The 24,330-nt window shown below is 46.4% G+C and overlaps 1 protein-coding gene across 4 annotated transcripts; it reads right to left on the bottom strand.

Annotated features, from left to right (window-relative positions):
- Nucleotides 1-2: 2 nt before the first annotated feature.
- On the bottom strand, nucleotides 3-24,078 carry hecw2b (HECT, C2 and WW domain containing E3 ubiquitin protein ligase 2b). 4 transcript variants are annotated; one of them, XM_062380788.1, is made up of 31 exons: nucleotides 23,571-24,078; nucleotides 15,438-16,807; nucleotides 13,240-13,347; nucleotides 13,041-13,135; nucleotides 12,821-12,896; nucleotides 12,573-12,742; nucleotides 12,261-12,403; nucleotides 11,392-11,492; nucleotides 10,159-11,072; nucleotides 9,781-9,922; nucleotides 9,077-9,241; nucleotides 8,405-8,506; nucleotides 7,199-7,349; nucleotides 6,958-7,061; nucleotides 6,713-6,840; nucleotides 6,198-6,383; nucleotides 5,966-6,118; nucleotides 5,753-5,855; nucleotides 5,563-5,659; nucleotides 5,388-5,471; nucleotides 5,171-5,280; nucleotides 4,671-4,791; nucleotides 4,472-4,585; nucleotides 3,997-4,149; nucleotides 3,802-3,900; nucleotides 3,465-3,594; nucleotides 3,127-3,273; nucleotides 2,891-3,005; nucleotides 2,671-2,756; nucleotides 2,447-2,559; nucleotides 3-2,291 (listed from the first exon to the last, which is right to left on the bottom strand). In XM_062380788.1, exons 2-31 carry the CDS (start codon nucleotides 15,841-15,843, stop codon nucleotides 2,180-2,182), a joined length of 4,728 nt encoding a protein of 1,575 aa, XP_062236772.1. In that variant the 5' UTR covers nucleotides 15,844-16,807; nucleotides 23,571-24,078; the 3' UTR covers nucleotides 3-2,179. The 4 variants fall into 4 exon arrangements, with proteins under 4 accessions (XP_062236772.1, XP_062236773.1, XP_062236774.1 ...); XM_062380789.1 differs by having other exon boundaries at nucleotides 5,780-5,855; XM_062380790.1 differs by lacking the exon at nucleotides 8,405-8,506.
- Nucleotides 24,079-24,330: the final 252 nt, after the last annotated feature.

Below are 24,330 nucleotides of genomic sequence, written 5' to 3'. Positions count from 1 at the left end.
GAGATCATTTGATGTATTAAATCAAAAGCATGAGATTCGTTTCTTTTCTCAGAAATGGGCTTCCATAGAGTCGGATGTTGCCTTGTGTATGACATGAGGCGTTGAGAAGGGTCCGTTCTGGCTCAGCACCTCAGCAGTGGACTTCTCACTGTTGCAGGCCTGAGCGTGGTTGTACAGTTGCGGTGCGGAGAGGCAGTTCCAGGCGTGCTTACATTCATAGTGCAGGGAGGAATGTGACAGAAGAGGGCAGTGACGAGTATCTCAAAGTAGAAAAGAGAAAAGAGATTTACTGCAAAGCTCCTTCAAATGATTTTTATACAAAATGACAGCATTTCTTTTTTACTGTGTGTCTGCTCCCATCTCTTCACCTGACCTCCATTTAACAACCTGGTTGTATGAACATTTAAACTTCACTATTAATTTCATTCACCATCGAAATAATAACAAAATGAGGTTTTACAGAACGTGTGATGAGAGTCAGTGGAACAAACATGCAAGTGGTCACCATCACGAGGAGAGAGAGAGAGAGAGAAAAGGAAACACAGGGACTTGGCGCTTTCGTGGAGAATCTAATCATAGTGTGCAAAATGTGAATAACAAGCTAATAAGAATAATAATGAAAAAATGACAAGAGAATGAATTCTTCTAATGAGCAACAGCAAATATACAAACAAAATGTTTTGATACCAGTTAATACATTAGCGGCTGTCAAGTCTTTTTTTTGAGAATGTAACAAATCTGACTTATTTAATCACATGAGCTGGCACCAGCAGTTATAGAAGAGCTTCTGATCGGTGTGTGTGTGGTTGGATCCAGAGGTCAGCGGGGGCTGGCTCTCCAATTCTTTGAGTCTCTTCCAGGTGTTATTGTTAAATAATAAATTTCCACTCAGCACTGTGTCCCTAAGCACTGATATGGACAAGATGAGTCCATTATCATAAAGTCAGCCAAGCATTATCGTCCTTGCTGCAGCTGAACTAATGCATTCACCCCTTCACTTTCGGCCATGCTACTTCCGTAAATGCACAACTTTGATTTGAGCATCTTTAGAATGCACTATAATGCACTTTAGGGTACTATATAGAGACCCCCCCACCCATATGAATGATTTAATTTGCTTTGTACATTTGACCATACAAATTTCTTTCAATCTATAAATCATGAAATTGGGGTTAGTTTCAACACACTGTACGAAACAGACCTGGATCAAAGCTCGTTTCAAATCAAAGTAAATTAACTTGTTCAATGTTACTAAATCTAATCATTAGCTTATTAACTTATTAACTCAATAAGTGCTGGCTTGATATTGTTCTGTCCTCCAGTTGATCCAGATCTGTTCAAAATAAAAATCCCTCCCCACACAATCTACATCTTAAAGTTAATTACATTCAAATCACAACATGTCACTGCCACTCGTCATTAGAAAATCACTTCTTCTTTAAGATGAAAATACTGTAACAACGATAACAAAGCTTCTGTTTGGGCTCCAAAATCAGCTGTGGGTAAAGTTCACTGGAAAAATCCCACCAACGGTAGCAAAAGTTACGTCAAGGGGGGCAACTGCCTTTTTCTCAAAGGTTCTCAAAAAGAAAGAGGAAAAAGAAAAAGCACCGTCCGCAGGAGTGTAGTTCCTTCAATGTGCCACACGAGGACGCCACACTACAACGAGTCCGTCACTGATCGTTCTGGACAGGCCGCGCAATCCTTCAAGGTCTGAGAGAAGTAGAATAAAAGAGGCTGAATCCACTCAGATTCTGCAGTGAAGGCAGTGGTTGCTTCAGGTGATTTGTACATTAGCACGGTATCAAAGAGGAAGTGAAAACAGAAGACATCCTTGTCTAAGATTTTTGTCAAATCCTGGCAGTTCTGATCCCCGTCCCGGAAGGCAGAGTGGGTCTTTGAACTCGTCCCAACGTGTGTGTTTCTAAGCAGATGCGAAATACGTGCAGGTGCAATAAGAACATGATAACATGACACAGGTCAGTGTCACTTTATGGATCAAAAGTCTTCTCTTATAAAATATCACCGCTTTAAATTAAACTTAAACCATTAACTGGATTCTAAACCCAGATAATATCGCCTCTTTGTTCCAGCAGCTGTTCTATGTGGTTTCTTCATTCCACAACCATCAGGTGTCTTGAGGGAAGCTGAGAGTTGGGCAGGTGAGAAGTCGAGGGTCTCATTCCAGCCCGAAGGTGCTCGTCTCCTCCACGGCAGTCAGCATCTTCTCAAACAGCATGGAGAAGGACGGGTACGGTGGCAGGTCCAGCCGGTTGAAACAGGTATGAGCTCTGGAGAGAGGCGACAGGACAAGGTGTGAGACGATCAGTGACATGAGGTTAAAACTGATGTCCTGCAGGCAGATCTAAGTGGCCCTGGGAGTCAGCATCTCATCATAAATCCAGACTTGATGAGATCTGTGCTGCAGCCTCTTCCCCGTGTTTACCTGGGCAGCGAGGTGACCTTCCCCCACTTCTCCACACAGAACCTGCGGGGGCCGTTGCTTCCTCGCAGGGACGCAAAGCCTTCGTATGGAATACTGGACGTCCCGGTGACAAACTGGTGACGTAGAGAAGACAAAGAGAAAGACCGGTGGGACACAGGGGCATGGGATGAGACTCACTTCAGTCACAAGTCTCTGTCCTGTCCTGCACATTCACACATGCCTACCTGCAGAAGCCGCAGTCTCTGTTCATTGTTGAATCTCTCCACCGCCGCCCAGAACCACCGGATCACAATGTGGTTATCGTGGTAACCTGTACATAGCAAACCATGTCATGTTACTGTGGTCAACAGGATCACCATGATGGTGAATGACAAGAGTCTGCTTGTAAATGATCGTGAAAAAATTCTCTCTGTATTGTTTGCTTGAGGAACGAAACTTCCATACCTCCTCTGTACTCCGTGTTGTTCCTCCAGTCGGATAAATCGATCTCAGCTGTGCCGGCGATCACCAGCTCCAGCTCCCTGGCATCAAACACCGACACCAACCTGGCATCCACCACCTGGATGACACACAAACACATTGTACTATTTAAGTGAGTGTCATTAGTACATTAATTCATCAAGATATGGAAGTATCAGGGGCTTGATAATTAAAGACGTCACACTGAAGCCGTACTGCACCTCATAGAAACCTCTGACAAGACTCTCAGTCTGCTGCACCACCCCTCTCTCTATCCTCCACTTCACCATCCGCTCGATGTATTCCTTCTTGTTCTTCTCCGACACAGGGATGTTGGCTCCTCCGGGCTTCAGCTCTCTCTCTGTTATCTGTGGGAACACACACACACATTTTATATCCTCAAATTGTTTCAGCTGAATCAATAAAAACCCCAAATTAACTTGAAATGTATCTGTTTATATATAAAAATACAGTGGTTTTCTGAGCACACTGTGTTACTTGTTCTTCTATCCATTAAATTTGATTATTGTATGTTTTAATAAGTCCACCATTTTCTGACCTGTCCAAAGACCTCTTCATTGACGGTGAAGGTGAGTTCCAGGATGTCCTCTATGTCGTTGTCCTTCGTCCACTGAAGAGACTGATGAAACTCCTCATCCAGGTACTCCAGGTCACTCAGGTCACATGGACTACATGGTTGAGAAATGGGAGCGTAAACCACTTGTGTGGGTACATTTCTTAGTGTGTATGTGGGTCTGTACTCCACTACCAGTTTTATATGCAGGGCTACTGCTTTAGAATAGATGTAAATGCATCTGAAGACCTATTGTGTCCCAGCAGCCCAACTAGTCTGTACTGGTTCAAAGTGCCTGTCGACACACAGCATCAGTACGTACATGCGCAGCAGGCCTTTATAGAAAGGTCTGGTGAAGAAGGCATCCAGCAGGTACTGATGGATCAGAGCCAGACCCAGAATACGACCACTGAACCGAAACCTGAAACACACACATAAAGATTATTAGTATGGTAATAGTATCGTACATGTGTGCCATTGTGTCTGTGTGAGTGTGTGTGTGTACAGTGAATCTCACCATTCATGGTGATTGTCTACGAAGGCGGACATGGGGCTGATCTGAACAGTGTACGTGTCGTTGGCAGAGTATTCAAACAGACCATAATAAGGGTTGAAAAGCTCCCTGGATACCAAGAAGAAGAACTCTCTGGAAGGCCCGCTGTAGTCCAATCTGCAACACACAGACACACACACGCACACACACAGATACACACACACACACAATGAACCCAAAATATCCTGGAAACGGCGCTGTGATATTGAGCATTTGAAACCAGAGCCTGCGCTGCAGCGATCGGGGGATGGAGCCACGACCGTGAGATCATAAATAAATCAGTGAAACGTAATGTCCAGTGGACGTTTTAAATTAAGAAACCTAAAGATTCATAATATCAAGATATGACACATTAGCTAGGTGTATGTCTGTACAGGACATGATGTCACATGCACCCTTACCGGTTGTTCTACACCTCCCTCCTCCCACTGACACTCACCCCTCCTCCCCAACGAAGCTGACGTAGAGCTTGCTGCGCTGCAGGTCTTTGCGAGAATAGCACATGATCTGGTTGAAGGCGTCTTCCAGCAGATGGTCACGACGGATGATCAACCTGAGGCACACGCACAGTCAAGTTCAGAGTCACACACACACACACAAGTACACATATAAAGACAAAGAAACCAAATAGCAGTTACTTCAGTTTGCCTGGTCCTTGGCCGTAACCCTTAGTTTCAAGCTTTCTGTAGAAGTTGCGCAGTTTGGCCTCAAAGTCTCTCTTGTAGGGAGCTGGAGCTCTGGCGTTCGCTCTCTGAGTTCCTACGAGGACGGAAAGGACAGAACAATGCTCAATAACGTTTTTATGAATTTGTTCTCTGCTTTAATTTCAGGACCCCTATAAAACGTGTAGCCACCTCTTTTAAGAGGCTGTGTCAGACGTTGCTGAGGCTTCTGGAGAGCTGTGTGCAGTCACAGTGAGTAAAACCCTTTAAACCACACTGCAAGGTCTTCTGCTTTATTTCTGAAGATGCAACATGTGGGTGTGGAGGATATTAAAAAGCACCAAGTACTAAGTTTCTGTTCAACAACCTGTTTTCCTACTTCAAAAGGAAAGATTTAAGCTGATGAATATAAATGTGTTGACCTCAGTTCCAGTTTTTAATTCATGCAGTGTTAGTGTGTGACTGGACTCTCCTACCAGGTGAGTTCTGTGGAGAGGCGACAGGGGATCCCCGAGGTGACTGACAGAAGCTGGGGTGAAGTAAGGCGTGAGGAGGCACGTAAGACATGACTTCATCTTCAAACAGGCTGCAGCAAGGAGACATAAACATCAAAAGACAAATCAATTATAAGAAGAATAGAAAAATGAAACAACTATAAAGAATTAAATGAGGAAGGAAGCTAGGGAATCACACCTTAGCAGCATGACAAGGTCTGCATCCCCTGACAGCCGGGCCAATCCTGACACTCCATCTGTTCGTATCAGCTGCACCTTCTCCCTGTTGTCATAAACACGTTCAGCTGAGAGTGATGCTGCTGTCCTACAGTTATCAGTGCTCCAATACAACTATATAAGCCCAGAGCGAGTACCTGAGTGGATGGTTCCGGGTGATGTCGGCCTGCCGCTCCTGCAGAATCTCAAAGATGTTTGGTTGTCGAAGAAATGCCACAATCTTGTCGTTGTAAGCTAAAAGACGAGGGGACACAAAGTTGTTGGACAGTTTTGAAATCTCTGAGCAGCTGTGTGTTTGTGTGTGTGTTGTGCTGTGTGGATACTGACCCACTGGCACAATGTCTTGGCACTGACCCCTGTTGGCAGAGGTGAAGGTGCTGGAAGGCCGCGGCGCGACGGGAGGCCCGGCATGACGAGTGTCTTCACCCACCTACAGAAACAAGAAGAAGACGTTTTCTCTTGGGGCTTCAGAGATCAGTTTAGTTATCCTGCATCGTAAATGCTCTTTGGAAGGGAGAGCAGCTGTGTGCGTCTTCTTACCAGTCGTCTTGGGCTGACCTCCCCGGCGCTGTGGCTGCGTTGGCGGGTCAAGTGTTGGCGGTGAGTCAGGATGCTCGGGGGCCGAGTGCTCTGGAGAGGCAGCCGGGGGTCGATGAAGGTGGTGGCTCGGCAGTTATGGTCCACGAAGAAAGGCTACATGGAAAATAGTTATTGGCGGCTATTTCAAAGTTTTTAAAAGCTTGAGACATTCTGATCTTGTGCGCTGCTCTACCTTGCCGGTGTGGTCGTGCTTCATCTCCCAGCCTCTGGGCAGCTCCAGCTGTTTGTTGGTGAACAGGTTGAGGAAGGCCACCAGGTCCCGGTTGTGCTGATAGCGCTCAAAGTGGTGAGCATCCCGACGAACCTTGCTGATCATATGCTTCAGACACGTGTTGGTGGCGAACATACGGTAGGCACTCTGAGGGAGAGACGGAGAAGAAGAAGAAAAGGAAAAGAAAAGGAGGAGAAGATTTAAAAGTGAGGAAAGAGACAAAACAGAGGAGAAAGAAAGATATGAAAGAGCCGTTTGGTAACTAACACATGTTCTTGTGTTCGTAAATAGATACAAATCTACAACCAAAACCCCCAAATGATGAATAGTGAAATTTATACGCGTATATATACCAAACACATAACCTTCCCCTTTTTCTGATTCCATTAAAGCAGTATGATCTATGAGAGGAAGGTGAAAGTAAAACAAAGGGGGGGTAGATGAGGGAGAAGGAAAAATAAAACAAGTGCCCGCACAGGGTTGGAATGCAGCACAGTGAAGAAGTCGGGGCTGGCGAGGAACTTGGCGCTGGGAGACTGAAGCAGCAGGGTGAGGCGAGACCGGGAACTGGACGACTGAGCCACGCTGCTGTCCCTACGCAGCTCTGCAACACACACACACACACACACACACACACACACACAGACGTACACTGTGTCAGTGCACAAATCAAGGTTGACCGACATGTTTTATTGAACATGCAGTTCAGTGAGGGGATCACCTGGCATTGAGGGGTGCGTGTCAGTCTCATCCACCAGCAGCTCATTGGCTGGCGGCTCCTCCGGTCTGCTGTCATTGGTTATCGTCCTTCGTATACTCTGATACCTGGAAATATGTGTGTGTGTGCGTCTGCATTAAATACCAAAATAACCAAGCGGAGACTCCATTCTTTTGTACTGAGTTGCCTGCATGTCCAGTTTGAGGCTGACCAAACAGTGTGTGTGTGTGTGTGTGTCTCTGACCTGCGGTTCAGCTGCTCCATCTGCTGTATGGAGCTGGACCTCTGGAGGGTCTGCGGGGCGGGGGGAGCAGTGGGGCGCTGCCAAGTCGTGGTCCTGTTCACGTGGTCCACGTAGAAGATGCGGCCGTGGCTGTCGATGCGAGCCTCCCAGTCTGGTTCGCACACGCAACAACAAAAGCAACAACACAATGACAGTGAGGCCAGGCTGGAAACCGCAGTGGTTTGGTTTTCTCAACACACAAAGGTTCAGTTGGTATTTTGCATGTTTTGAGTTTCTGCAGCTTCATCTGTCGGTAGTGAAGTAAAAATAGATTTGAAAGTGGATCAGTTTCATATTTTCTAGGCCTCTTCTGTTTTTCCTGTTCATATTGGTAAGATATTGCTGGATCTGAAGTAAGAAATCACATAACACAGAAACTGGACTGCAGCTGTATGAAATGAACTGAATGGAAAACTTTATGACCTTAACCTTATGTAAAATGCTGGGGGTGGAATTATTATAAGCTTTAAGTGTCGTTATAAAATGTAAATCATTATAAACAATCCTGTGCAAAAAGGTAGAGTAAAGACGCCATGAATAGTTTCAATTATCAGTTATCTTCATACAGAGTGATTATGTAATTCCAGGCTGACTCCATGATGAGAGGAGGACATCCCATCTGTTGGAGGTAACTTCTTCATGATGTTTGGACTTGAATGCTGACATTTGCTACTGCATGATGAATGAGATCTAGTAGGAAACTGTGTGTATTCTGACGAAAGAACAGACACACAGACATGGAGGAAATTGGCTCTTTGGTGGAGGAGGAAATGTTTGGTAGTGGACTGTGAGCTTATCGTCGGGTACATCTGCAAACTCTGGTGAGCACAGGTTCTCCTTGTTGCTGGTCTCCTTTCTCTTGTTGTCTTTTTCTCAAACCTTTTTCTTATTATACTACGACTTTATTCTTGTCTTGTCTTGCCATGTCCACCAAAAATCTGCTTACGACTACATTACAGTGTTTTATAAATTATTTATTTTAAAGTCAAGTGTTGGTGATGACTCAGCTTTTCAAACACTTAAGACAAGATGTGCAACATAGAGAATACACAGGACTTTCTGTAGTTGGTGCTGAACTGACTTTCTTCAGGTTAAATACTAATGTACTGCGATACACAAACACACCGAACACACACACACACATACACCGAGCACACACACACTTACTGGGTGGCAGCGGCTCGTCCACTCTCTGGTATCGATTAATGTCATGGCGGATGGATGGCAGGGAGCGAACAGACTGGTGGCCATTGACCTGAGCTGTGGCACCTGCATACCAGACACACACACACACACACACACGCGCGCTCTGTATAAACTGCCTCGCTTGAAGAATGAGAAGACTCACAATATATATTTCCACAGGAATCCTTCACCATCAGCAGGAAAACCTGGTGACCCTCCAAGCACAAGATCAGATCCTGCAGCCGCTTCATCTGCACAACACTGGTATCTGCTATTATCTAATACTGTTAAATACTCCTCTGTGTAATCCAGCAGCTTTTTGGCAGCTGCAGAGAACTTGCTCTAATCTGAATAATGCTCCAGTGGTTCATTAACACTCCCTGATGCCTCAAGCCTCCGACCTGGAGACACACTGCTCCAGATGCTCGTCTTATATGAACTTTGTGGCAGCATAAAATATGCACTTGAGGTGGGAACAACCCATTTGAATAGTAACAAAATCTAGAAAGTGGCCAGAATCAAATTGTGCAGGAAACCAGAAAATGCAGAGGAATGTGTGAAAGTGTGTCGGTGCTGCTGTATAATACGTAAATGAAAAGATAAACCATTTGACGACTGGAGTGATGGAACTACAATCTCCATTCTGCGTCTCACCTGTCTCTCTCTCCCCTATCGTCCCACTCTGACCCTCACTGGCAATGCTCACATCCTGGTTCTGGGCCCCGCTCCCGGAGGTCTGCGTGGAGCGCCTCCTCCTCCACACCTCCCCTCCCTCCTCCTCCTGCTCCTCCTGCCTTTCCCCGCCACTGGCTTGAGCCCCTGTAATTAACAAGAAGACTTCAAGGTGCTTTTGTGTGGAACTGATCATGGAGGCAGATAGAATCAGCATATTTCATCTCGGGTGTAATGTGTCGCATCTGAAGAGTCTCATCATCTGACCTCAGCCTCCGCTTAAGAGCTTTAAGAAAATTGTGTTGCCAAAGTAAAACAGTGGGCCATGGAAAAAATGGTGATCACGATACAAAATGGCGAAATAAGAAAGTGATTATCAACAACTAACATGAGATAAGATGATTTTGTTTATAATGCACCTTGTCTTCATGAGCTATGTTCTAAGGATGAACAGATGCATTCGGACAGATGTCCTTCTCTCCATTAGTGTGTCTGATAAACCAGTGCAGCAGATTTCATGCTGCTTTTCCAGTTTGCTGTGATGAATCAGATGTAACTTTGCAACTTCTGATTCATCTTTCCTTCTAAACTTCCATTAGTTATAATGGAAAAATTAAGTTTAACTGTTAAAAATAGTCATTAGAAACATATGTGTCTGTGTCAGCAACAACACAATCACCACCTACCTTCAGACGTCGCTCCTCCTTGCTCAGCTGCGTCACCGCTGGAAGGAGCAGCTGCTGCCACCGGCCCGTTGGCCTCGCTGCTCGATGACTCTGCCCCCTCCTCCTCGGCCTTCGGAGCCACTTCTTTTCTCGTGTCCACCTCCTGAGAGGAGAGGAGAGGAGAGGAGAGGAGAGGAGAGGAGAGGAGAGGAGAGGAGAGGAGAGGAGAGGAGAGGAGAGGAGAGGAGAGGAGAGGAGAGGAGAGGAGAGGAGAGGAGAGGAGAGGAGAGGAGAGGAGAGGAGAGGAGAGGAGAGGAGAGGAGAGGAGATTTTGTTCATCTAACGGCAGCTTTTGTCAAAGCTCTTGTTTGTCTGGTCAGCTTGCGTACAGCTACTCACCTGAATTGGTGAAAGAGGGCCAAGTCCGGAGCTGTAGGGAACTTCCTGGCTCGCAGCGACCCTGTTGCTCTGCTCCTGACAGGTACATTCCCTCACTGACTCCCCCGGCTCACACAATGCTGCCGCTTCAGCCCCTGAGGCCTGAGACGAGCAGGAGGCTGTGGAGGTCTCATGCTGCCCCTCAGCTGTTGCACCAGCAGCCTCTTCTCTTCCAGGTGTAGTCTCGGCTGCTGCTGCTGCTGCTCCTGCAGGTGTCTGACCTCCAGCTGCACCTTCTTCAGCTGCAGCTCCAGTTTCGACCGATGCAGACTCAGATACAGGCTGAGCACCAGAGGATGAACCCGCATCTGCGGTGGCTCCAGAGGCACTCTCTGCTCCAGTCTTTGATCCCCCCCCGTTCCTCTGTTCAGACTCAGATCTAGCTGATCTACTTGATAAGGCCAAGTTTGGGCTTTGCTGTGTCATTGCTGCCTGTGATTGGTCCCTTTGCTGCCCCGCTGTCTCTTCGTCCTCATCCGAGTCAATGTGCAGCATCGCATTGAGCCGCGTGTCCGTTGGAAAGCTGGAGCGTAGTTTCGGTGAAGGCCCGGCCAGAGGTTGGTCCAAAGGGCTCCTGGGAGACTCAATGGCATCCAGGTAATCATTGAGTGACACCTGCCGGTGCGTGTGGCCACCCTGAGCCACATGGAGCAGATCCTCCTCTCCCACATGCCCGGGCTCCCTCCACACACTATCCTCACCGTAGTAAGAATTACCATTGACTAGCACGGAGCCCTCGTCAGAGCCCGTGGGAGAAGGTCTATATGTGCCGCGTGAAGACGAGGAGGGCTGAGGGAGGTCTTCGTCGTCTGAGGGAGTGCCGGGGTCACCGTTTGTGGTGCCGCCCAAGATGGCCCCAGTGTCTGGGGAGGCCTCTGATGGAAGGAGTGGAAGGGGGAAAAGGAGGAAATACAAAAAAAACATGATTGAGAAAGAGGTTCCAGATGACTCTTCAAAATCCACCAACTTGTTGCTTATGCATGAGGGAGCTGGAGCAAGGAAACTGTTTGCTTGTCTCAGCATTAAGACTGGAAGCGAAAATCCAAAGGTAAAGTTTTTGTTGTTTTGTTCCTAATGTCAGATTTTTAAAAGTCTTGGATTAAAACATATTGTATTAGCATTTCAAGTTGTGTTGTGTTGCTCATATATATCACACCACATCATATATATCACACCATAAAAGTAGACACCTACCCTCATGTCCGTTGGAGGTGATGTCCACTCTGAACTGAAGCTGCCCACTCACATGGTCCGTCGGGAGACGACGACACAGGCTGTAGCTGACCGGGAGATCGCTGTACACACACACGCAAACACACACACAGTACATGATACGTCATTGAAGAACACACACGCAGTAAATACAAATATACTGAAGATTTGAATGAGCATGGAGAAGGAAGGCCTGACTGTTTTAACAAGCTTGGTGCAGCAAGTCAAATGTGAACTGGTTGGAAGGCAGCAGCAACCAGCCGCTCCCTGGCTTTCTGAGGAAAAACTCCACCTTTCGGTAATAAAACCCCGACTTCAATATTGATTTTCATCACAAGGTTTTCCGCATGTTGCCATAAAGAGACATTGATCCTTATACCAAGATAACAGGTGACATCTATTTTCATCCCTATGTGGCATAATTCACGGTATCACAGGGTTTCAACCAATCCATAAGAAAGATGCACTTTGATGCAGAGAAATTACTCACAACCTTCATTGCAGCAGTAATATTCTACAACTTAAATCCAGGCAAAAGTTGATATGAACTTATAGAGTTCAAACATGTGCATCCCCACCTTCTGACACCATCAACATATAGGAAACACTGCACACACACACAGTACATCATAATTGACTGAAGTATATGATGTCCTCTGTAGTAGGTCAATAATAAATCAATGCCTGAACAATGAGCTGATTTGGAGATATGGATTAGTATTGGATGAACTACGTTGAGTCACTGCTGTTAAACGCTAAAGATCAAAGGTCTGGTGATGCTCCACAGTTCATCCATGGTGTGTGTGTGTGTGTGTGTGTGTGTGTGTGTGTGTGTGTGTGTGTGTGCTCACTCAGCCGTCGGCCCCTCCAGAAGTCTCTGCACGGGGATGATCAGCTGACCAAGGAACCGCTTGATGATTGGTCGGCTCTTGGAGAACTTGTCTTTTACTTCGATCTCCAGCACGTCCGTCATCAGAGCCACAAAGGTGTACTTCTACAGGAAGACATATGAGAAAATCATGTTTTTTTTTTTTCAACAGTTGTATTATATTATCCGAAAACCCTATTGTATCTTCATTCAAATGATATCTCTGTATTCCCACAATCCCTCTCAGATACTATGGTGTGTGTGCACTTCAGTGAGAGTGTGTGTCTGTGCTCACCTCCCCGTGCCACACAGGGTTGGTGGTATTAGATATGATGGAGGATCGCCTCTCCTGGCCGTGGTGGGTGAACCTGGGGAGGCCGCTCCTCTTCCCAGGCCGGATGGACATCTTCAGGTAGGGGTCTGGGTTGAAGAACATGCCCTTCTTCAGGCCCAGCGCCCGGATGTCTGGAGAACACACAGGCGTCAGCATCTGTGTTTACTGAACCAACATGAAAACTACAAGTCCTGAATCCATCCACTCACCTGATAGGGTGAAGCTGACAAGTTTCCGACAGGGCTCAGTGCGTGATTGGTCTGCCACATGGCCCTCACTGTCCACCTGATGAAACAACCAATAGGAGATTAGACACAAAGTAGAAATAAAGGAGTAGATAAAAAAATGAGAGATGCTGATGATGAAAGAGAGTGAGTGGAGTAATGACTGACACACACAGACACACACACACACTCAGATGATACATACCAGCACTCCAGGGTTCTTGACGGTAATACAAGGTGTCGACGCTCTTAGTGCTCCACTTACGCCGTGATAGTATTTAAAGCAGATCTTCGTTTCCGCTGTGTAGAGAGCACACACACACACACACAAACGCTTATCGACTGACATTAAACCACACATGTGTGTAATTGGCACAAACAAGGGACCCGTGAAGCCCACTCACGCTCCATGAAGTAAGGTCCCGACTCCAGCCTCCACACGATCTGTCCTCTCTGGGTGCCGTTCACGCCACGATTCTTGGAGTCCCAGACGTTGGCCACGCTCGTCTCATCTAACAAATACACACACATTTACATTCATATGTATAGTCACATGTTCCTCTGCCTTCTGTTTCAAGAACACACACACACACACGGATGGCTCCATGAGTGAAGCAGCAGGTGGAAGATGTCCGTTGTTAATTACACACATTGACAGTACAGGACGTGTCGGAATGTCACACACAGACGAGCTCAATGAGGAGGAGACACGTAGGGACAGCCCCAGCACGAGATGATTTACATGGACACAATACACACACAGAGCGGACACAGAGCTGAACGTTACTGTGTGGTCAACCTTCACTTATGTATTCTCCACACACCCCAAGGCTCCCAAGGCTGCGTGGTGCTTTAACAAACCCCGCTGGAGGCTACTGGTACCTGAGGGAAACTCCGCCCTTGGGTCATAAACCAACATCCCTGTCTGCGCATAGTGAGACATCAAACATTTATGTGTACGTCCTGTGTGAAGGATGACAAACGGCCTGTGTCCTAATGGATCAATTCTGATGTCTGTCAGCCACACACACACACACATTGACCTGTCACACTAGGTCTCTATCAATAAACCCTGAGCCTTTGTAGGTGACAGTGAATTCCTCATATACACACATGCACACACACACACCTGTCTGACCTGATAACTCTGTAATATTCCAAACCACATAAACAAACTACACACACACACACACATCCACACATGAGCCAGACAGCAGCGTGAGGTTATGTGGCTCCAGGAGAATGTGGCCAGCAGCCAGGCTGGAAACAGTGCTTATCTCTGGGGAGGCCAACCTGAAAAATCCCCCCCCCCCCCCCCCCCCCCCCCCCCCATGCCTGGATCAATACCGCAGAGGAGCTGCAGAGAGGTCGGAGGGATGGAGAGATCCCCTTTCAACGGCTTCCTCTGTCTATCGCTCTCTGATAAAGGATTGTGCACACATCCCTTCTCCACCACAACACGCACACAAAAAAGTTGGTCACCTGAGAGTTTGTGAAATAGTACGTTTTGCACTGGCTGCTGAAAGCTGCTCTTTCACACCTCCAGGAAGTGTGAGAAGTACAGGTCAACCCCGAGCCCAGCGGACACAGAAATAACAAATTTGATTACCTTAAAGTGCCAACTCTCATTTTTAATGTGAGCAGGTTTAAGTTTAGTAGTTTTGTCTTTTCTATTGTGTATCACAATGCACTTGATCTATATATTTAAAAGATAATTACTGTGGAGATAGTTTATGTAATTTTTTGCATGTATTTAAACTTTACTGAAAAATGTATATTTCTGCTATTTTGCCACCTATGTCATTCACAAGTACGTGTGTCTAGGACAAGGAGGAGGCATGTGTTGTGTGTAAGAGGGAGACTGTAATATGAGATACGCAAACATACTCCTCTTAAATGCTACTGCGGCTGAGTCAGCATCCCTTTTTTTTATCAGAGTACTCGCTTTCTCTCACCATCTTCTTCCTTGCAAACACACACAGACACACTGGCCACACAAGATCTAGCCATTAGTCAGTTAATGCAGCAGCAGAGGGGCTGAGGTAATGATCTAACCTTGAGGAGATGAGTTACAAGTCACAACCTCTTCAGTAGTGCTATTGCATTACTATCCTGCACAATCCCATTCATTACGCCATCGAAGGAACGAACAGGAGGATCAGTGCGTGGACGGACAGAGGGAGAGACGAGACAGGAAGTAGGAAGACTTATAAGAATGATAATGATGAGCAAGCAAGAATAGACCATAATGGATATCAAGAACTGAGAGGTAAGAGCTGTGCTGTGATGTTACAGGAAGAGGCTCTGATAAAGTAGAAGTGCATTTGAGGTTCAATAAAATGTTGCATCTTCACCCACAAGATGCCTGGATCATAAAAAGTCCACTATCGGCCTTGTTTGCTTTTACCTCCAAAAAAAATCTGTCTTCTTTAGGGAACTGATGTTTATGAACGTGTTCAATTTGCTGCAGATCCATATAAAATAAAAAGTTTGATTCATAAGGCGACTAATGGGTGTTAGCAGAGTCTGCTGTAAACACTAAATGTAAATATAGTGATTTTGTACTCCAGTGAGGGAGGGGGGGCGATTTTGAGGTGCTCACCGATGTGGTACAGGCCGATCCAGTCAGTGGCATCGACCTCCTCCTTGATGTCCCAGGAAATGATCAGGTGGCTATGACCAAGAGTCAACTGGTACGTAGACGCCGTGAGTGATGAGCGGCTGTCCGAGGTGACCAGGTCTGTGTCACTGTTGGCCCGCTGGAGCCCCACACTCGCTGTTTCCTGCTGGTTCCCTGACGACATGGAGGAGGAAGAGGACCCAGAGCTGGAGCCCCCGACTGCTCCCGACAAGCTGCAGAGGTTGTCGGGTCCGATTGTGTACGGCCGCATGTGCGGCGTGCGCCTGCGCACCGCCAGCAGGTGTTCCCTGGCGCTGCTGTTCCCCGACGATGATGCCGAAGGGGAGGACGACGAGGTGGAGGTGGCGGTGGCGGCAGCCATTGCCATGGTTCCCGCTGAGATGGAGTTGGTGGAGAAGGGAGGAGAGGAGAAGAGCTGGTGGCGATGGTGGGAGTGAGTCTGAGGGTGGTGATGATGATGATGATGATGATGATGATGGTGGTAGTGGTGGGGAGAAGACGGGGCAGAGAAGGTGGAGGGTGACGGGGAGGATGAATGGGGGCGGGGGCGAGGGGGGAGGACAGCTGTTGCAAGAGAGGGTCGAATGGTGTAGGATTGGTAGACACGCAGAGGGAAGAAAAGAAAGAAGAGGGGAGAGGGGAGGGGGAGAGGGAGGAGTCAGGCCTCTTTAGGTCAGGCGTGACATCACTAGACCAAAAGGAAGAAGCACTAAAGGGTTGGGGAGGTAAAAGTGATGGAAAAAGGAGAAATGATAGAGGGATGGAGATACAGCTCTGAGAGTGGGGTGTGATGGCGAGAGCAGTGAAGTGTCCGAAACAGCTCTTCTTTTAAAAAACAGCTGATAGAACCGTCTGGAGTTTGGCCTCCTCGCCGCACATCTCTTCAGCCGCAGTGGCGTTCATTCGGGGGAAGGCACTTCAATGTCCCAACGCTTCACTCCTCACCAGTCAGGATGTAACGACAGAAGCTGAGGCTTCCTCTGACTCTGATCACTCTTTCATATCCTGTTCCCACTGCAAATGTCTGTGCTTTCCATGTATCGCTCTAAGCACCCTGCCACACCTGTCCATTTTGTCGTATTCCACAAGTGTCAATGGCAGAGCAATGCCTTGCTTGTGGGCACTAGAGGACTCTGCAAATCACACAGGTATCCATGATGAGAAAAATGAAGGGATGAGGCAGAGGTGGGGTGCGGGCGGGGGGAGTCGAGGAAAGAGGGATGAAAGGTGTTTCCAGGTATCCTTCCGTCCTCTGTCCTGGGGCGGAGGGGGTGATGACGGGGTGGTCCTACTATCCACAGGGAGGACAGGGGTGGAGGAAGGTTGGAGACCTATAGGAGAGACGGAGAGAAAATAGAGGTGTGGTGAGTAAGGGGAAGAGGAGGCATGATGTCCAGTATTTAACTAACCGGCCACATACGTCTCCACCAGAACCTACTTTAAAAGGTTAACAGGTTCAATTCCATTTCCTGAATGGATAGATATAAAAACATTTCCTGTTGCCCATATAAGATACACACACACACACACACACACACACACACACACACACACACACAGACCACTCCTTTTTGCGCTCTCTCTCTCTCTCCCCCCACACATGCATGCAATGCGGTTGCCATGGTGAGAGGTGATTACGCCAAATCATGTCCCAGCTTCCCCACCAGTCACATCTATCAGCTGCCGCCCCCCCGCCTCCCTCTCTCCAGCCACCTTGCCACGACCAAAGTGAATAGATGCGCACTCACACACAGACTCCCCCCCACCCCCGGATTTAGCTGTGAAATGTACTGCCATTAGAAAGTGAGAGGGAGACAGAGGGAAAGAGACAGCAGCGAGGGAGAGAGAGAGAGAGAGAGAGAGAGAGAGAGAGAGAGAGAGAGAGAGAGAGAGAGAGAGAGAGAGAGAGAGAGAGAGAGAGAGAGAGCAAACGTTGAGCACTTTATTAGGAACAGCACACTAACACTAGGTAGTTCCTCTCTTTGCTCTCCAAATAGTCTCAGTATCATATCAGTGATTCCTCAAGATCACAACTTTTCTGCAGATCTGTCAACATTCTGGTTGACAATCACCAGAAGATGGTAAAGAAGGGAATGAAACATAAACTGTTTCTAATAATGAGATCGGGGGATGGAGGCGCGGCATCAAGCTCCTACCGATACAGACACTTGACCAGGCAGCAGATCTGCCTAATACTGGAATACTGACTGCCAGACAAACGTTTTAACGACCAACGTTTAAGTTGTAAAAGTAAGTGGTAAAAGTCAAACGTTGTGGAACTTAATTTCACTTTTATGATCTGAATATTCCGTCAGCCAATGAGGTTTCCTGACTTTTCTGGAAAAGTTTATTGTGGAAACATCCTCAAAATTCACTCTGTTTTTAGACCAGCAAATACACTACCCTACAATAAACAGACACACACGCACACCAACACGCACACACACACAAGCTAAAATTGGATTGAATGACTGGATGTTTTGCACTAACAAATTGGAGCACATTCACGCATGAGCTCAAAAAGCTCCAGCACACTCCACCCTGCTGAGGGTCACAAATCAAAACCCTGCTGCACACGCACACATGCACACGTCTCTTGTCTTTATAAAACCAATAACAAATGAGCGTCCCTCACACACACATCAACACGAAGCTCTCGGGAGGTAAGTGTCCTCGATCCAGCTGCAGGATTAAAACAGAGAATGGGAGGATTTACTGTTGACAGAATATCTTCTCTAATCCACTGCATTAGCACAAGGCTTCAATCTGCAGCTGGAGGCCCGGCTGCCAGCTCCCTCTGCGCCCATGTTTCCATCCAGCTGTCCAACACATTTCAACCCCACTCCTGTATTTCATAAATAAAATGGGTGAGAGTTTAGGTTAAAGTTGTACATTAATCAAAGAAGCAAAACCTTCCCATTAGACCAGAGGAGATGCCATTCAAATGTACAGTACATGGCGTAAGCAGCAGTTCTCAGTCTCTTAACTCATCAATCACATTTGGGAATTTGACACTTTGACAACTTGTTTTCAGGGTAACGACCTCTGCCAGTTTTGATTGGACCGAAGGGGTCTGCACTTAAAGAAACCCACCACAGGCCTCACATGATAAAATCCCTGATTACATCATCAGGGCTACAGCACGCACAGTTTGGACAGTGACACATTTTTTGGTATTTGCCGTCTGTGCAACCACCACATGCATTTGAAGAGAAGTTGACTTAATATTTGAAGGGCTTTAAAAAGGTTGTATTAACGTTAAGGAATCACAGATATTTGTATACATAGTCCCTCAATTTTTAACGGCTCAAAAGTAACTGGAATATTGATAATGCATCCCAGGAAGTTAACAGACTAAACAACAGTGCTGGAGAGAATAACACAAGATAAAGAGGTGTCAATGAATGGGGCGAGAGACCCAGCTGCACTTTGAGAGCTCATCAACACATAAAACCTTAGAATCACCAGTAAAACCAGTCAGAAAAACCCTTGAAATTTTAATGAGTTTGCCCCAAAATAGGGCTCATCCCTCTTTTACAGCCTCATCCAGGGCACCGTGATGTAACACCACTGACTCATCTGTCCATCTTGTCTGTACCTGCTGGCACCGATTGAAACATTCGAGAAAACACAACTGTGCCCTTTCAAGAACACGATGGGCTTGCTCTGTTTCCCCATTCGACAGATAATTGGCTGTTGCAACTTCCATCTTTGCCTTTACAGACTTTTCCATTCAAGATTCTTTATGTGGTTTGTCTCATTTCTGATGTTTTGTCCCAGTGGAGGGCAAATGCACACTGGTCTGGAAATGCATGATTAAAAATAAATCTATATTTCTGTCCCATATTAGCATGACACAGCACAACAGATAATTACTCCTGATGCAATTATAATGCGGAAACCTTTGAATTTAATTCTATTTCATTTGATGATCGGAGCTTGTAATAGCTCAAAGATTTGATAAGGTAGTGATCCAACGTGTCTGACCTCTGCTCCACCACAGAGCTGCGAAAACCGAGGACAAAGAAACATGAATTTCAATTCCTCTCTCCCAGTTTGCATAGATTTTCTAAACCCCTTTACAGAATGTCAGGGAGGGGGCACTGGGACCAGGCTGAGAGCACATACATTCAGAATACAGTAACTTTAGTCAAACCCATTAAATCATAATATTCTCTTTCTCTCTCACACACACACACAGAGGAGATAGTGAGTAAGTCCACTGCATATATATAATATGTAAACTGCATCTAAGAGCTGACTCATCACTGACCCACGGCCGCGCCTTCGATATTTGAGCTCACAAGCTATAACGTTGTTAGTGAGGTGCTGCAGAGGCAGAGCTGTCCCACTCGCTGATGCACTTCACGATTCTATCCAGCTCTTTAAAATCCCTCAAGTCCTCAATGCATTTCAGAGCATCTGCATTCAAACTGATATTTTAAGAGTAGATACTTCCCTTAAACACAGTGAGAAACACCAGAATCAGGAAAAATGTCTGGTTCTAAGATAAAAATGATGAATCGGCCACTGAAATGTTCTATGAAACTCTGACCTGAGGCCCGGATGGGGGCATCTTGGCTCACCACAGATTCCCACAACTCCCAGGCAGGGGGACACACCGGGCTATAAATCAAACTGGACACGGTCATAAACATCTGGTCTGCCAAGTCTCTTCAATGTCCTCATTATGATCATTGTAACACGAATGGCTTTAATGGTCATTTAAACGTTCAGATTGGCTTAAACAGAATGGAGCAGATGTGGCTTCCATCCAAGAAACATATTAAAAATGATTAGAACATTTATGCACAGCTGCTGCGTCAGCATTGGACTCAGAATCCCAGAGTACCTGCAACTCGACTACGAAGAATGTCAGATTGCATATGTGTAAAGTAGCCTACCTCTGTATACTGCAATCACTATATCTTGGCTTTCTGGGTCAAACTCAACAGTGTTTTGGGTGACCTGCAAGATTACACTGTGATCATCAGAGCTGACATGAATCCCGTCCTTAATCCCTCACTTGATCACCCGGCCAGCCACCTCTCCTTCCAAACCCCTCTTCAGCTGCGTCACAGGCCTTCCAGCCTCATCCATAGATGCAGAGCTGAGAATCCCTCACTTCGTTTTATTAAGATTGACACAAGGAAACCAAATTGGTGCATGAACACCATGAATCTTCATACTGACTCGACCTAAATTGAGCATTTCATTCCTTCACCTCTGTGAGTCCTTTCTAAATAATATTTCTTTTTCATCTGGGTGAGGATGAAGGGCCATAAAGCTAAAATAACCGTGTTTACAACTGATGTTAACTATTAATTAGTAGAATAGTGTAAGAGTGACATCAGGGGTATTTTGCCTTGATGGTTGCATGTGCAAAAAAGTAGGGACCCACTCCTGAACCCACTGCTCCATAGTGTCAAATAGCCAAAAGGACACGTTCAAGTCTGCATTCATTGATTTTTAGACCACATGGGGGAAGCACAAGCTATCAGCACAACATGATGACAAAGATGCTGAAACACACTGTTGAGCCGAGGGAAACTGATAATGCTTTCAGATTATAGTAATTTGATATTATGGAATAAGAATATCCATAAGCCCAGTTTTAAATAACTTCACAAATGGTGTCAGACCAAATGTAGGGTGTCGTAAGACCAAGAGTTTTATATAAAAATAAATCTTTGAACTCCACAAATAAATATTTCTTTGTTTCTTTAAATTGCGATGAGTTATTTGGGACTTGATATCTGAATGGTCCTCTGTGTGAGATACTGTAAGGGCAATCTTTCCTCCAGCAGCAGCGTCAAGTCTGCAGGTTATTTATAAATGGTGAGACTTTGAGACTAAATATACACACAGCCTGGTGAAAACAGACCCAGGCATTGACATCAGTACACTGTCAGCAGGCTGTGGCAATGCTGCTTCACACAGGCAGTTTGCACTGGAAGCAGGAGCCCGAAGCCTGCATTTGATTTGCTACAGCTCTCATCCAAGATTACAACGAAGGAATGATGGGCAGAGACAATGCACATTCACAAGTGTTTCCTATAAAAACCAAAGGATTTGTGGGCTGGACAGGAGGAGCGTTTTATCCCCGAGTCCAACACTCACAGCTGAAATCAAAATAACGCTGGCATTCTTCTAGGTGGGGCCGTCCCTGAACGGCTAAGGCTTCATTACTGAATTATGCAAGTGGAAAAGCTTAAAAACTGCACAAGGCAAGATTTAGTACGAAAAGAAAGAATACATCGTATCAGCCTTCTTAAATCACATAGGAGAGGTTTGACCCGGTCCCGTACAAGATGCCAGACACTGTGGCGTTGGGAGCGGGACACAGCCAGACATGAGGACACAACACAAACCCTTTACTGCCGCTCCGTTAACTCGCAGGATTTCTGGTTGGGTGCTGTGTGTGTGTGTGTGTGTGTGTGGACGACAAAATAAAGGTCTATTATGTAAAATATACATTCATAAGTATGAATCTGGTGCTGGCTTGTGCAAAAGCAGATTTCTGAGTTAGGTCCACCACAGCACATACACACACACACTCCTCACATGGTCCTGAAATAACTGTAGCGTGTTTAGAGAACAATGAGGCGACAGCTTCCTGTCCCCAACACACCCATCGCATTCCTGTATGCCAGTTTAGTGTGTGTGTGTGTGTGTGTGTGTGCGTGTGTTTCTGCACTCTTGTGTTTCTAACCTTGTGCCCACCGACCTGACAGTGCTCCACCAGCTGATTTTACACACTGTGAAAAGCTGCTTATCATTGGTTACGGATAAAGTTACATAGTTAGCATTGCACATTCCTAACCACAAACTTCTAACTGACCAGAAGAGATATGATAACATGTTAATTACTGGTGGACGGAGCCAAGGACGATCCAAATGGTGTCAAAAGGCAACATGTTCATAACTAAAACCAGCCACCCGTGCTGTTTCTCACTGGTTATGTAATGACAACACTTCTTCGTCTTCTCTCCACACGATGGAGTGATTTGCAAGAGGCTCTGGCAAGAGAAATACTATGTGTCCAGATAGTTTGGATGGCTGTCATCCCAGAGACAAGGTGTCAACTTCTGTCTTCGATCAAAGAGTCAACTAGAGTCATTAGAAATACAGACCTAAATCACTGAGGGGATCCCTGTTGATGTGTCACCTCCTGTAGAAAGGTCTCATGAGGACACTCTACTGGTTGTTGGATCAGAGATGTTGTTGTGCCGTCGTGGCCGAACTGTGACAGCTGCTAAAGAGAGTGTGTATTTCAAGAGCTGGTTGTTGTTGCATAAATCCCGTGTTGTAACCGTTGGGCTTCAGTGCATGTCTGAAAGCAGCTTTATGGAGGAACTTTAAGGGTCCTGGACGCACATTAGGTAGAGTTGTACTGATCAGATCATTGAGTAACTAAACAAAACCATTATAATACACTTGTAATGAACCAGATGAAGTGGAGCGAGGAGACCCAACTTGAACTGGACCCATACCCTGTCCTGCTGGCCTTCTCGGGCAGGACACTGGTTCCCTACCAGCTACAGAGCCACTGGATGGAAATGCATGGATGATATTCATGCATGATGAAGATGTGCACATCCTCATCACAGATCTCAGGTGGGCACACAGAGGAGTCCATAGATGCCAATGAATCAATCTAATGCTAAACTCCTTCTGTTATTATTATTATTATTATTATTATTATTATTATTATTATTATTATTAGATTCCAGGGTCTGGAGGAACTAGAGGATGAGCTGTCCTGGGACAACACCTCTGATCTGATTCAGACTTTCTTGGCAGTGTGTGTGTGAGCAGGTGGAATCACTGAAGGCTTCTGTTTGGAGATGAAGGGTTTTCCTCTGCTGGGCCTTTATTTATCACTGCTGATGTCAGATCAGTTTCATAATAACATGCAGATCTGCACCACACACACAGTCAGAGCTTTAGACGCATGAAAGGCATTGCGTGAGTGGGAAACGTCAATGAATGATGGTGATAACAAACGAGGCTCCGCACCGGAGCAGCGGATTTATCCAAAATAACCCCGATATCTGTGTGTTATTACGCATCCGGCGGATGGATCTCACTCACCTTCCCTACAGCGATGTATTCGTTGTTTCAAACCCAACCTGCGAGTCAAAAATACCCCCGATCGAGGCGCTCAATCATGGACGACGGAGCTCCACACGGCCCGGCCATCACCGACCCTTCATCGGCTTCCTAGCGGGACTCCGGCCCCTCCACGGCCCGTGTGCGGCGCCGCTGCGTCCCGCTGATCCAGCCTCGGCTCCCCGCGACACCTCCTTCGGAAAATGGCGATTCTCTTAAACGTGTCCCTCTTTTAAAAGCATGCCCGTCGATCCACCGCGTCGTGGATTCCTCCGTGATGCAGCCAGGCTGTGGAAAGACGGGTTCATATCTTATTTATTTGGCTGGACCGCTTCACATCCGCCTGCCGCTTCCGCTGCTGCCTCCTCCCGGTTTGTTTACGCTGCTCCGGTGGGAATATTCAGCCAATGTGAGCGGACTGCGCTGATTTATGCTGTTTTAATTAAAAAGACTTTTCTTTCGAGCCGAGCCGTGTTGTTGTCCTCACTGACCGAGCTCAGCCCCGCCTGTCAGTCACCGGTGCTGGGGGCGTTCAAGGGCTCCAGGGTCCTCCCAGAGGTCCCGGGCCATGCTACTGGGGAGTAACTGGTTTCCTTCACAGAGGACTGTAATAGTTATAGAGGTTTTAGATCAAGCAGTGGTGCAGTTAGAAGCGAGAGTTCATCATCCACTCAGCATTATGATGAGTGTGAATCCAGTTTTGAGCACAAATTCATAAAAAAACAACAGAATAAAAGTATAA

This window comes from Platichthys flesus, chromosome 22, assembly GCF_949316205.1.
Source record: "Platichthys flesus chromosome 22, fPlaFle2.1, whole genome shotgun sequence".
NCBI lineage: Eukaryota > Metazoa > Chordata > Actinopteri > Pleuronectiformes > Pleuronectidae > Platichthys > Platichthys flesus.
Note: the sequence above shows the minus strand (reverse complement) of the source record. Positions and strands in the feature narration are given on the sequence as shown.

What these genes read in the sequence shown, in the direction of transcription:
- hecw2b (XM_062380788.1), bottom strand. Translation starts at nt 15,843, where the DNA reads ATGGCAATGGCTGCCGCCACCGCCACCTCCACCTCGTCGTCCTCCCCT. An exon ending in GCCCTCTTTCACCAATTCAG is followed by an intron (nt 9,923 to 10,158) that starts GTGAGTAGCTGT and finishes CTCTCCTCTCAG; the next exon opens with GAGGTGGACACGAGAAAAGA. An exon ending in CTGTGCTGCATTCCAACCCT is followed by an intron (nt 6,384 to 6,712) that starts GTGCGGGCACTT and finishes TCTCTCCCTCAG; the next exon opens with AGTGCCTACCGTATGTTCGC.